At 39.3% G+C, this 13,827-nt stretch overlaps 1 protein-coding gene across 1 annotated transcript; it reads right to left on the bottom strand.

Moving 5' to 3' along the window:
• Positions 1 to 299: 299 nt before the first annotated feature.
• On the bottom strand, positions 300 to 13,594 carry LOC144646197 (uncharacterized). The gene is made up of 14 exons (XM_078505743.1): positions 13,395 to 13,594; positions 12,125 to 12,352; positions 10,990 to 11,110; positions 9,029 to 9,198; positions 8,354 to 8,472; positions 7,012 to 7,103; positions 6,136 to 6,246; positions 5,309 to 5,401; positions 4,897 to 4,938; positions 4,110 to 4,220; positions 3,889 to 3,984; positions 3,106 to 3,231; positions 2,050 to 2,163; positions 300 to 1,339 (listed from the first exon to the last, which is right to left on the bottom strand). The coding sequence occupies exons 2-14, from the start codon at positions 12,320 to 12,322 to the stop codon at positions 1,224 to 1,226; spliced, it is 1,509 nt and encodes a 502-aa protein (XP_078361869.1). The 5' UTR covers positions 12,323 to 12,352; positions 13,395 to 13,594; the 3' UTR covers positions 300 to 1,223.
• Positions 13,595 to 13,827: the final 233 nt, after the last annotated feature.

Genomic DNA, 13,827 nt, shown 5'->3' on the forward strand with positions numbered 1-13,827 from the left:
GTCTCGACCGATAATGGTTGGAAGGTTTATATTAGGCTAGACACTTAACTAAATTAACTAAAACCGGCTGTGGTTGAGATGGTTGATCCCATAAATGAGCTTAGATTTCCGTTTATGAGCAATTTTAAGAAGTGATCGAATAAACGAGTAAGTAACATGAATTCTCTGAGTCTCAACTTGTCGTTACACATAAAAAACAGTGGCAATTTCCTTGTCTTAAAAGCTGAGGAGCTGATATTATCTTGTGTAAAAATAATATCTTTAAACAATCCGTAAAAATAAATACAAAACCACATATGTTAGTATAACCAAAATATTTTATTGTCTGACTAACACAGGTTGTTTTACTTGGACTTGATCGATCATGACAACTGGAGGCAATCCACCAGTTGCAAGCTTCTATTAACAATTTTGACCACAGTGTACATCGCAGATAATAGGGATAAAGGTACGGTATAGTTAAAACGACACTAACTCTGTCCCTGCTTTTTCACTGAGAAAATTAAGCTTCCATTACCGTCAGGTATTTTTCTTGGCTACCCTGCAGTGCCAATTTCTATGTGTCACAATGGTCAGTTATTAGGAGGTTCGTAAGTTCATGCTTCAGTTTAGGATCAACTTCGGTAAAATGAGACCCTATGGATAAGGTGATTGGCTGGGAACAATTGAAACTGCTATTGCTTGTGTAAGAACAAGGTGCAAGCGCATCACACTTATATAATTTCCTTGAGATACCCATTGCATCACTTTGATTTGGCTAGTTTCTTTACTACATGTTTACGTGTGACCAGTGTGTGGGCACTTGAAAAACCCAGTGTTTGTGACCAAAAAGCGGTCACAAGACACAAAAATTTCTCAAAAAGTTATTAACAAAGAAACTTCATATTGTTTCTTTGTGAAAGGTTGTGTTTGCCCCCAGTCTCTCTAAAGCCACACGGAAGGGCAAAATACCTGGTGAACAGATTTCAATAACTTTTTATTTTGAACACAAAGAGTATATAAACACGGTTCAATAAACAAAGGAAAGTCTTTACCGACGAGAAAGACTCCACATTTTATTAAGCTCACACTTTAAGATTTTCAGTAGCACGTTTTCAAAGGTTAATGACAGATTTAGTCAATAGCCTGACAATCTTCAATCTAGCATGCAACTACAATAAAACTTTAAAATAAAAATAACTAACTCTAGACTTTTAGACCTGTTCCCGGGACTCCGTTCTGTCCTAATCACACTTGTTGCAGCTTTTTTTACAATGTAGACTCATCCACGCAACATATTTGTTGTCACAATATCCACTTTCAGTATATTGACCACATTTGGTGTGTTTGTCATGGCAGTCTGTTAGTAAACAAAAAATAAAATGGTTACATCCAGCCAGGGAGCAGTCGCTTCACAGTTAACAAAACAACTCTCTTGGAAATGATCATCGTTTTGTTGCTAGCAATTGAATTACTAGTAACAATTTTTTATATAGCTCATAAGGGTAAGGTAAAGCCTGCTGTTGAGCCAAGTGGCTGATCAGGCCGGAGCTTATCCCGGTTTCTGTAGCATTAAGCAGCTAAGAGTACTGTCGTAGTCCATCGTAGTAGACGTCCATCGTAGACAACGTAAAGTTACCATCCCAGCAATAAATTCGCCGGCCGGTACCCATTTATACACCTGGGTGGAAAGATGCACTATGAGAGTAAAGTGCCCTGTTGCCTAAGAACACAACGCAGTGCTATGGCCAACCCGGACCGCTCGATCCGGAATCTGGCGCACTAACCATTAGGCCACCGTGCCTCTCATATAGTTCATAAATTGTTAATTATTAATTTAGTGAAAATCTCTATTATTTGAATGAAAATAAATGAGAAACTTAAAGGGCGGGCTAGATAAAAGCTCATGCCATGTGCCTTTATAAATATTTCCTTTCATATGCCATAAAAGTTTTTTTAAGCTCTACCAAAAAAATTGTCGAGTTCTGTCACGTACATTATAGGACTACAAAAATGTCTACCTGTAATTTCGGGTATAAATTACCAGAAGTTCCACTTCATTTGACTCACCACACACAAGACAGCTCCTTGGGCAATTTACCTCCATCCACGAACGATTTTTCTTGCATTCTTCGTTTTGAGCCCATCGTTTACAGTCTGCAGTGTTATACACATCTTGGCATGCTATAAAAAGTTATAGCAATAGTATTTTAATCAACTATATCATTGTTGGTTCCATTGTTCGTTATACGTTCTCTGGCTGTATTCTGTGTGTTTTCCAGTTCCCAATATCATTTATACAGCTGGGTGTATATCAAAAACACCGTAGGTGTTCGATGCCCCCATCCCCTTCCCCCATGAGGAGGACGATACTCTCAAGCCCGGGATGGGATATACTTTTTGGCTCCAATTTTGGTTCAATTTTCAATCCTAAATTTGGCGTTTATATGTTGTAATGTTTGTAAATATATGATAACATGTGTTACTTACCGGCTGTCTTTAGTATGCATGACATTGATACCAAATAGTGTGGATGGCATAGTACAGGACATGTATTTTAAACCTCTTTAAAGGAACATTTTATTAAGTTTTGCCAAATACTCACTATAAACTTAATGTTTTCAAAGAAATCACTGCTATGGATCTAAATGACAAACCATAGTTTTGTGCAACCATCTCCCGGCCGTTATAATTTAAAGTTTCAAGCAAACGAGATTAACTTTGAAAGCTGTTAAGCCCAACAATATTTCAAAAATTCATATTGCAATCTGTTTCAATCTCTGTCGCTTTTTGCCATCCGAACCTTCTTTTATATTTCACCAAATATGATGGTCATTTCCGATGCCTAAATTTGGCTAAAATTCGTGACACAGCCCCTTTAATACGGAAACCAAAGAACCAGAGGTAAATGTCCATATTAAAAAGGAAGAGATTATATGAATTCTGGCTTCTCTGGGACCAAGTCAGTGAACTACCAGTCTTATATAGGTGTCCGCAGTATGGAAGTATCCAAGTCAGTGAACTGTCTGTTATCAGTATAGTGTCCGTAAGTAATAAGAGGTTTGAGTTGTGTTACCAATGCAGCATAACCCGTTAAAAAAAGAAGAAAGAAAAATTAACTCTTACCACAAGCACCACAGCTTTTCAAGCAGTTCTTTCTCATCCAGTCATAGTATTTTGAACTTTTCTTACAAAGTCCATTGTTTACCCAAACCTCACACTGCTTAGGTGAACGGTATTCGTCCTTGCATTCTGTGGAATAAATCGTGAATGTCCGTTTTATATTAATTTACTTTAAATTGCTTCAATGATAGCTTATAGTTATTAAATTGTCCGTTACGTTAATGGATGTCCAAAGATACTATCCAAATTGTTAATCAAAACCAAACCCAAAGAGGTATACAGTTTGGGCAGCTTTAACTAGTAATAACTTTAGCCGATCGAATCTTTAAAATCTTAACTTTACTTTTAAAATGTTCTGGGTGTGGCAGGACTGTCTCTTTCTTTATAACAAAACCACCACTCAAATTAATGCTTCTAGAGGAAATAATAGAATCGTCCATCCACTCCCCTTATTTGGTTACAACAATTATAATTTATAGTACGAAACCCTAGTTATTACTTTTCTAAGTTCCAGGATTTTGTGAAAATAGTTAGTTATTTTTTAACTAATATGAGAACATATCTTCCTTCACACGCTTTTCTGTGCCAGACTTCAAGAGGGCGACACGACACTGTGAATTTCAGTGCGGTCCTATTATGTTGGTAAATGATTAATTGGCACAGGTTAAAGTCCCCGGAGCATATTAGAACGAGTTCCGTTGATTCCCATCTAAACTGTCTCTTCAAATACTAACTGAATGTCGTAAATTTAACAATTAAATACTGAAGACTAGCGTTTTTGCATACCTTCCCCTGTTGATGGGGTAGCTACTGGTCTGGCAGTGACTTTTGGGGTGGTTCTCATGGGTGCTGTAGGCTTTGGTTTTGGTTTTGGCATCAGATCTGAAAAAGTAGAAAAGGGAAATTGGGGAAAATGTATTGTCTTGTGATACTAGGGGTTTTGGAGAGAACAAAATGGAACAGAAATTGAATTTGGATCGCTATTTAGGGATTAGAGCTTAGCATACCACAAACACATGTCTTGATGCAGTCCAGCTTCATATAGCCCCTAGAGCATGGGTGACCGTTCTGTACCCGCCATTTGCACGTTGATGTTCCCACTTTGTCATAACACCGTTCTGCGATAGGAAAATACAAGCGTCATTTTCTAAGACTTTGAGCATGTCCTTTGTCCCTTGTGAATCACGATTTTTGACAACAACGAGTCGTTATGCATAATAAAAAGTTCATCTCGTATGTCTTCACTTTCCGATGGAAAATATAATTAAGGTTCCTGTGGTAACCTGTCTCCAACGCCTCTATCGAAGCAGTATTGAAGCAGACTGACATTGTTGTACGATACCCAGTTCAAGTCTTAATCGAGACGGAGGAGAATATGTGTATAATAAAAAAGAGGGCATGGCACAAAGAGAGAGAATCCTTGTGACTCCCAAAGTATTCAGTTTCACTGATTTATATTTCGAACATTCTGAGCATTATTGCCCCGTTAAAAACTTTAATGCCCATTTGTTTTTTTTACTGGAGTCATGAACCGATGGGCCAACCGTTATAACTTGATGGCCATATTGCAACGCAGGAGACCTTACATTATTCTGCTGCTAAAGAACCTGAAGCCCTGAAAACGTTTACTGCGAAGCCGAAGGCACTGTTTTGTTTTTTATCGATTGTTTGTTTGTTTGTTTGTCTGTTTGTTTGAGGGGGGGAGCCCTGACACCCCGTCCGGAGCCCTTAGCCCATTTGGCACCCCATTATATAGCGGTGAAATAAAAAGAAAATAAATACTAATTTTCTTACTTTCACAGTTCTCTCCATACCATCCTTGGTCACATATTTTCTCTGAAGACAAAGAATACTTGAGTTAAAGCTGTTCTTGTATATATATCCGGCATATTTAACTTTTATAACGACTTTGATTGGAAATCGTTTAGTGAATTATCACTTGAGATCCAAATTATGAGCTTCAATTTTTAAAATGAGTCTTCACTCTCGACTCGTTTTATAAGGGGTGGTGTTAAGCACTGTGTCCAGTGAGCCCCTCAAAGGCAGTCTGAATTGGCCAGAATAGGTTAGAATATATTGTGTTTTGCAACTAGCCGGGACCCACGCAACCTATGTGTGCCACATACAAAATCTAAGGCATACAAGAACGTGCTAAAAGCAACTGAAACACCAAATGTTGAATACATCTGTTATTCTATTTTATTACCTGAGCAATCTGCGCCTTTCCACTTGCCATAGCATGTACAAGTGCAGGTTTTCCGATCGACTTGTCCGCCGTTCTTGCACTGCAAAGGACATCCTGCAAACAGAGAAATTATATGGAACAAACTGAGAAAATAACCACAGCATAAACAGCTTGTGTTATGTCCCAATCCCCCTAACCACCGGGTGAAAAGTCATATAGATACGTGCGGCGCCTAAGAGTATGGTTTTCAAGTTGATTTGGTCTAAAATAGAGTATAGATTTGACTATTTTGGTCTGAAAAGGAGTATAGTCTGTTGGTTAGCAGTTAGGCTTAATTCTTGGAACAAATCACATTTAAATATAGTAAGGATTTCAGAAAGCGCTCCGCACACTCACACCGAATTTTTTGGGGGAGTACCCCCGGGCGCGATAGCCTACAAACCTAACTAACTGGTTATAGTAACTGACTAACTAACTAACTAACTAACTAACTAACTAACTGACTGACTGGTTATGCTAACTGACTGGTTATAGTAATTGCAACGAAGCAAAGACAGATGGTATGTGGGACCTTACTCGCAAGTTTTAAAGCAGTTACTACTCAATAATATTTCTACGCGCGCCTAAACCATTAATTAAACCGCACGTGACTGTACCTAAGTACTTCGTCACCATACTCTTCTTGTTGGTAGTCCCTGCCCATCGCTCCCTTCGCGCACGAAGCACATCACTAGATTCCAATCTATCCTCAAGATACTGGAATGCCCAGATTATTCATGTTTTTATTTCGGCAGGAACGGTGGCCTTAGCTATGGGAACGTTTATTGTCACAGATTTAAATTACTCACGGCAAAGGTTGCACATTTGTGGGCAGTGCTTTTCCATCAAGTCTCTTTGTGAAAGGCACATGCTTTTCGTGTACGTCCTTCCACATTTTGGGCTGAAATTCTTGCACTCTCCTGAAGCGAACATACAAACGAACAGAATAGTTAGCGCTTTATGTCCAGAAGGATATTATTCTTCCGATCCCTTACTTTATAAAACTTTTTATTTTCGTCAACTTGAGGATGTATAAATATATAGCTGATATTGTTAGCAGAAATTGGATTTGATCACTTTTAAGAATGACCTTCCTAACAACTTGTCTCAGATCAATTATTCGTTAAGACAGATTCAGAGAACAACATCAAACTTATCTGTCTGAGATAATGCAACTCAGTTCCCCCGGGGGTGAAGAGACTCCCATGTGAAAGTACGGGGATGCTCGCAGTCTAACTTAAGGACGTAGATTACGTATTCTCATCTCTCTTTGGGTGTTCAGGATAGAACCCCAAAAGTTTTAGCAGACAAGGAAAAGAAAAAAAAATAAAAGAAAAAATGCCTTCGTGCTGTGTTGTGGTCTGAACCCATCAGGCTTGAAAAATGATATCTTTTGGGGGTGAAAAAAAGGGCTGGAGCCACACCAAGATTGGTTTCCTTTAGGGGTTTAATTAGAATAATGTAATGAGCATCCCCGTCCCGTTCATATGGAAGACAATAGTTTGTTGTAGATTCAGTCGCCTGCGGCTCGTGGATCCACAACACTTTAACAATGTTGTGACGCAATTTATCATCAATAAGAGGACAGATGCAAAAATAACTGACGTCAATTTGTTAATTTAATTCTCCTTTTCTCTATATACATTGCCCTTTTTTCCTAACATTCAGTTTACGCTTATACTCACTACAAAGGTTTTTGTAACACCATCCTTGTCCACTGGCGCACTTTGTACACGGGGGACCGGGTGTGTAGGGACGCTGTCCGACCACGTTACCGCTGCAAAAGGAAATTTAACCATTCAGTAAAAATATCAAATACCGAGTACGTCACGGACATACTCACTGTTGACCACAATACAGCATGTAAGGTAAAGCCTGCATTCAAGCCAAGTGGCTCATCAGGCCGGAGATTATCCCGGTTTCTGTAGCATTAAGCGACTAGGAGTATTTCTTCTCCCTCCTGGATGGGATGCTAGTCCATTGCAGGGTTTCCCCCAGCAGTAAATTCGCCGGAACCCACATGGGGCAGAATGCATGGACATCATTAAATATTCATTATCAGCGAAGCGGCAAATTTGAATGCGAGAGCGCTCACAATAAGAGAAGAAAGCGTCAAAATTGGCCCAGTAGCGTTGATTAAACTTGGTTTTCTGGTTTCAAAAAGTAAAAATCTACCAACCCACGCGCGGCTTTTTGAAGAGGAATGCTATATCAACATTTTAAGGCTCAAATAAACAAAATTGAACAAGTGTAATGACTGTTCTTTTGCACTTGAAAATACAGCAAAATTGGCCTATTTTTGTATGGAGGCTGTTTTCAAAAGGAAATTTCTAAAAAGTTCTGCTGATTTTCGCCAACCCACGAACGGCAAATGTAAGTAAATGTCCCGAGAACAATAGGCATTCTACGCCATGTTTATACACCTAGTTGTAGAGAGGCACTATGAGAGTAAAGTGTCTTGCCTAAGAACACAACGGAGAGCCCCGGTCAGGTCTCGAACCTGGACCGCTCGATCCAGAGTCCGGCGCACTAACCATTAGGCCACTGCGCCTCCCATATAATACAGTAGAATCCCAATTTTTCTAATCCTCGGTTTCTTGAAACTCCCGAATTCTCGAATTTTTCGATTTTTCGAAGTAATTTTCGTTTCGCTTAGAGGTTCAAGAAAACGGGATTCTACTGTACATTGGCAGTAAGCAAAGGACTAATTTTAGCCGTCTACCGAAGCGTTACAGTGTAAATGTCTCCAGACAACGTTCACGTCTCCAGCATAAAAAATAAAAAAATAAGAACCGCCATTTTCTATATATATCTTACTAGATATCTTGATATCAATCTGCTTCCAAAAGCAATCAAATTATACCCAGTCGACGACGTCACCGAAATCTACTCAAAGTCGAATATATGGTCATCATGAACCGTTTCAATGTGAGCAAAGGTGAACGAGGATACACTTTTGTACTTGACAAATTTAACAATAATAATCGATGCATAATCGTATTGTGGCTTAGTGGACTTCTCACTTACCTTGGGTAGTAGTCACAGGTCACAACAGTCTCCCCAGGAACCCAGGGGTGAGGCATATCGAAGTATTTGTCGCACCACTTAAAAGCACAGCCAACTTGTTTGCTTTTTGCCCACACAACCTTCATGAAGAAAAGAAACAAAACTACTCCAACAAAAGTAAATTGCTCCGGGTTAACAAATTTCTTGTTCAGATCGCTCCAGTAATTGACTGCTATAGTCAAATCTCTATTTAGCGGTCACCCTCGGGCAGGTCCGATGATTTGAGTCAATGAGTCAACCTAGGCTTTTTTCTTTTACACAAAGTAGGTTATTTTCTATTGAACCACGGTTTCCCTTTTTACAAGTAATCTCAGAAGCACATTACTCTGCTTGCGGTTAGTTCTACTCTGGTTTGCTTGCGGCTAGTTCCACTTCAGTTTGCTTGTGGTTGACTCATGACTCATTACTCATTTGACTAATAAAAACTTTACTCATCTCCAATCGGCAAATGGCCAACTGACCGCTTAATAGACAAATTGCGAAATAACTCGAAAACATGGTGTACTGAAAAAAACAAAAACAAATTGCAGTGCCTCTTTATGACATGCATTTCAGCGGCGGGATAAACATTTTACTAACAGACCCGTGTATATTACCAGGCCATAAGTCCTATGATGGACTTTTGATATTACACACCTGCGTGTAATGCCCGCACGGCTTTTTACGGCACATCCAGGAAGGCATCGGGTACGCAAACTTTCCGAACGTGTAATAATCCTTTTCAATGAACCATCTACGCACGGAGTCCTCCGGACCGGCTTCTTTCTTCTCCATCCACTTTCCCCACTCACGCGCCAAGTTTTGACCTACAAAAATTATAGTTATCAATACACACTTACTTAACTACAAATTCAGTCCTGCACTACCTTCTTTCCATCTAAATAAGAATACGAAAACCAACATGTACACATTGATATGAGCTAAATTAAATTTTTATTATTATTTTTGTTATTGCACACGTACAAAATGGGGATTGGCTTACAGAGCCATTTTCGACTGATTGCCGAAGGTATTCCGTAATTACTTTGATTTCGTATACCCTTGTTTTACTGCCCTAAATCAGATGCAGAACCAAACCCAATCGCGACCCAATCGCGGTCGTAGAGCTATATTTACTTAATTATTAAAAGTAATTCACGTTTGCTTTGGTTTTGCATTACTTCGTTTTGTGATTGGTTTAAAAAACTCGCGCCACATTCTCGACCAATCAGAAGTGAAATTAATCGTTACTCGCGCTCGCGCAAGCTAAGTGTTCCTGCGTTTCCCGCCATCTACAAGTATTTACTTCTAGTTTTGATTGGTGTAATGGACTGTCTGTGTGTTTTGTGATTGGCCAGTGTGATTTTGGTTTTACAAAACTCAAATGAAAACCGTTCTATGCGTTTTCCCGCGCTTGGTGCCAGGCTACTTTGTTATTGCTTCGAGTTCTAACTGGTTCTCAGTAGAAACTTATCCGTGTTCTATTGGAAAACCGCGAATCTGATTGGTTTTTCTACCGTTTCCTATTCGCCGACATGTTAGAACATGATCGCGCGCGTTGCTCTTAAAAGGAAAAAATAATTTGTATCAATATAAACACATGAACTTGTAGGTTTTGGACAGTGTCCGACTAAAACGATTAGACTTCTCACCCTCTTTTTCTATGAGTTATAGTCAACTTGGCTGCGATTCGTTGACTATTCGCTCTTATAGTTCACCACTAAATTTTCTCCGATTCTGATTGGTTTGGATTGAACACGTGACGCGATAGTGCCCGTCCGCCGGAGGGCACTATCAGCCCATAGTGCCCTCCCGTGAAAAATGCCCGGATCGATAGTGCCCGCCCGTGACTGTTTTTTGTAAACAAGCTGCCTGCAGACAAAAAAACCCAACCAAATTCACTGCATTTAGTGGCTTTCTCGTCTGGTTTTGTTTCGTTTGTTAAATTTTGGCTTTCAATTGAGTTTTTTATCCTCAAAAGTAAAAATAATTCACGATGCCTGTTTTTGTATGTGCGCGCGGAAGAAAATTTAGTGGTGAACAATAAAGACAATAGAGTGTTTCTGTCTCGGAACTATCGGTCTGATAGTTGCCCCTTGGAAATTTGATGTTCTTAAAACTAGCATATTTGCCCTCGAAGCTTCGCTTCTCGGGCTAATATTTGTTTTAAGAACATCAAATTTCCGCGGGGCAACTATCAGCCGATAGTTCCTCGACAGAAACACTCTATTGTTAGAATAGAACACTCGGGCTAGTAGTCTACTTGTTTTAAAATTACTTCATAAATGTAACTTATAATACGCTCGTTCTGATTGGTTCTAGTAATTGCTTTAGTTTCGCTTTAACAACACTCAACTGAAAACCGCTACAGTTATATTTTAATAATGACTGAAAACAAAATGTCTTACACCGAACTGACAACAAACAAAAGGCTCGAGTTTTTAATTTGCAATTACTGTCTTAACTTCAGGATATCTTGTAAGATCTTCCAATACTGCTAACAAACAAATTGAATAATTTTAGGTGACAACGTAAGTTTATGTCTACTCTCGGCTTTTATTCGGAATAATTTTAGACGCCGTTCTTTTCCCGGCCCGTTGTAACTGCATTTCTCTTACCTGCAGACTTGCTTCGAAACAGTTGATTTGGGTACCAGTCCCCAAACTTGGTAAAGCCATGCATCCATTCGCACTTATCCGACCACATTTGGGCTAGGTTACCAAGATCATCACTCCATTCCTACATTAAAGCAAAGTAAGAACTCAGTGAAATATTTATATACCACAAAGATCAATTCCTTTGTTGATTTGATTAATTACACTTAAGTATTTAAAATGGGAAAATCGCCAACTGGTTATTTTGCTCTAAACCGTTCACTTCATCTCTTAAGAGCAAAGATTTGACACTGTGATAAAAATAATTAATGTCACTCCGCATCCTCCTCTACACATTTTACGTTAGACTGATTTAATCCCCGGAGAAAATAACAAGAAATTAGATGTTGGTTACTCTTTGGGTTCATTCAAAAGCCGGATACCGTATTTTCTCGATTAAACGCCGGATCCCGTATTTTCTCGATTAAACGCCGGATCCCGTTTAAACGCCGGCCTCGTTTAAATGCCGGGTCAAAACTGGGGCGTTTGATCGAGGTCCCGGCGTTTGTTCAAGGTCCAGGCGTTTCCGTTTATGAACTTAAAACTCTGTATCCGTAACATTTACTTGTTCCCATGTTGTTCATATATCGTTTCGGTTCTATTTGTCACAAATCTTGATTGCAACGTGCCGTATGCAATACTGTAACTCTTGGTAATAATCCTGACTCGGAGACCCAGGGACAGTTTGTCGGGGCGGGATGAAGGAAAAAAGCGTTCCGCTTTGACAAACTGGCCCTAGGTATCGGAAGATGGGTTATAATAAATCAACATGGAAAATGACAGAAAGTTTCACTTCGTTAATAAACGCCGGACCCGATTAAACGCCGGCTTTAAATAAACGCCGGGTACACCAGGCAAAGTTTGAAATAAACGCCGGGGCGTTTAATTGAGAAAATACGGTATGATAAGAAACATTTTGGCGCCAAAATCATAGGCAACCCAATCTCTGAATTTGAGCTGAATTACGCTGCATTACATGCGACAGTCACTTCTCACAGCTTACTTGCGTCAAAAATATACTCTTCCATTCAAATATCAGCCAACGCGAAATAAACAAAACACGATCTACCGAAAAGAATGGTAAGGTGGCACAACTCACCAAGTACTCCATGTCCGCTGCACTGGGCTGTACCTCTCCACGGAACTTGTTGTGAAAGTCCACAAACTGCTCTCTCAGGTCGTCACTCAACCGGCACTGAGCAAAATCGCTCGGCCGAGGGGTCGTGGGACCCATTCGACTGCCAGTGCTCGTATGTAGGGTAAAGAGCCAGATCAAGGCACACACCAAGGAAGTCATGTTTCGTTCAGACTAAACAGTTCTGTACCACTTCGTAAAATTAAAAAAAAAAACTAGTTATATGATAAGAACGTGCATCCAGCCTTCCTTAAGCTAATTTTAAATACAACTTGGGTGATTGCCTCAGGGAAAAGCGATCGTAGAGCTGGACTGCTAATTCGGGCCAAAGGTTGTTTCCAATTCAAATTGTTGTTTTCATTCAAAAATTGGTTAAAAACCGTTAACTCGCCAATAAAGATATTTTTTACGGTTCAGTGGACTAAATTTAACTGTCAAACCACAAATTTTTAATGAGGTGGTTGGTAATATTTGCCACCAACCGTCAAAAGAGATTCTCAATGGTCTTAATCCTCCCAATATAATATAATGGATTACATTTTATTTTTAAACCACACAGTAATGAGGGTATTGTTGCTACAAACCGTCGATATAGCGTCACAATAGGAATTAAGTATGACTGCCTTAAGCGTCAAATGAATGGAAAATTCAAAATTTTAACCGTTGACCTACAAAATGCTTTCTTTTTTTGCTCAAGAGGTTCGTGTAGAATGTTGTAGTTAAATATGAGACAAGGCCAGATTTTGATCGAACATTACAAGTTGCTGGTCTCCTTTTTACGAAATTCTGTAGCCTGCTCTGGGGCTGTCATGCAGTTTGCTGTCAAAGTAAACAGCGCATTTTGACTAAATTTATTCGTCTTCTATCGTCCCAGTCTGATTGCTTCACTCCAAGCTCAAATTCCTAAAATCTTAAAATACAAAATCTCCCTGACCAGTACCAAGAAGTGGTCACCATCTTTACCCGGCCACAATCCTAATTAAATCAAGAATGACTTGTGTTGAGCGACTGATACAATGTGTTGAACCCAATTGGAGGGAAAGAGACAGAGAGAAGGACATTGGAGCAGAGTGCTCCACACTTACCATCTAAGTGCAAGTATATTGGCCAATTTTATCCTTGAAATAATTTTTCCGGACTTAACAGAACTACTTTTATCAAAACTGCATTAAAAAATAGGGCTGATAATCAGTCCTTGTGTTATTTGCAAGATGGTTTTAAAAGGCCGACTTACCTTACTTTCTTCAGAATATTTTGCCTTCGAGCTTCGGATATGCTTGCACGTAGACCTTGCCAACTGGCAATGTTTTCTCTAGCTCGAAGCCCACGCAATATATAATGTTCAAAATGATTATTCTGCATACTCAGTCAACGGTCAGCTTATGCTAATCCTGTCTCTTGGGTTAGACTGTTTACCTTAAGAATGATTGTATGCATGGTTATAATTTGTTTTGACTTTTTTTCAACGCAGTCGACAGAGATAAAGTAATATCGAAACCATAGTTCCAAAATCATTGAGCGTGAAGTTTGAAAAATGGAACATGAAAGAGTTGTTAACAGATAATCTCACGGACACATGTTCACAGGCAAAACTTACAAGAGGCGTCCGTTATAAGACATTATTTTTTTGTGACTCAGGATGACTGTCTGACGTTAAAGTAAACTTT

Source organism: Oculina patagonica, chromosome 3 (genome assembly GCF_052425735.1).
Source record: "Oculina patagonica isolate OP01 chromosome 3, crgOcupat, whole genome shotgun sequence".
NCBI lineage: Eukaryota > Metazoa > Cnidaria > Anthozoa > Scleractinia > Oculinidae > Oculina > Oculina patagonica.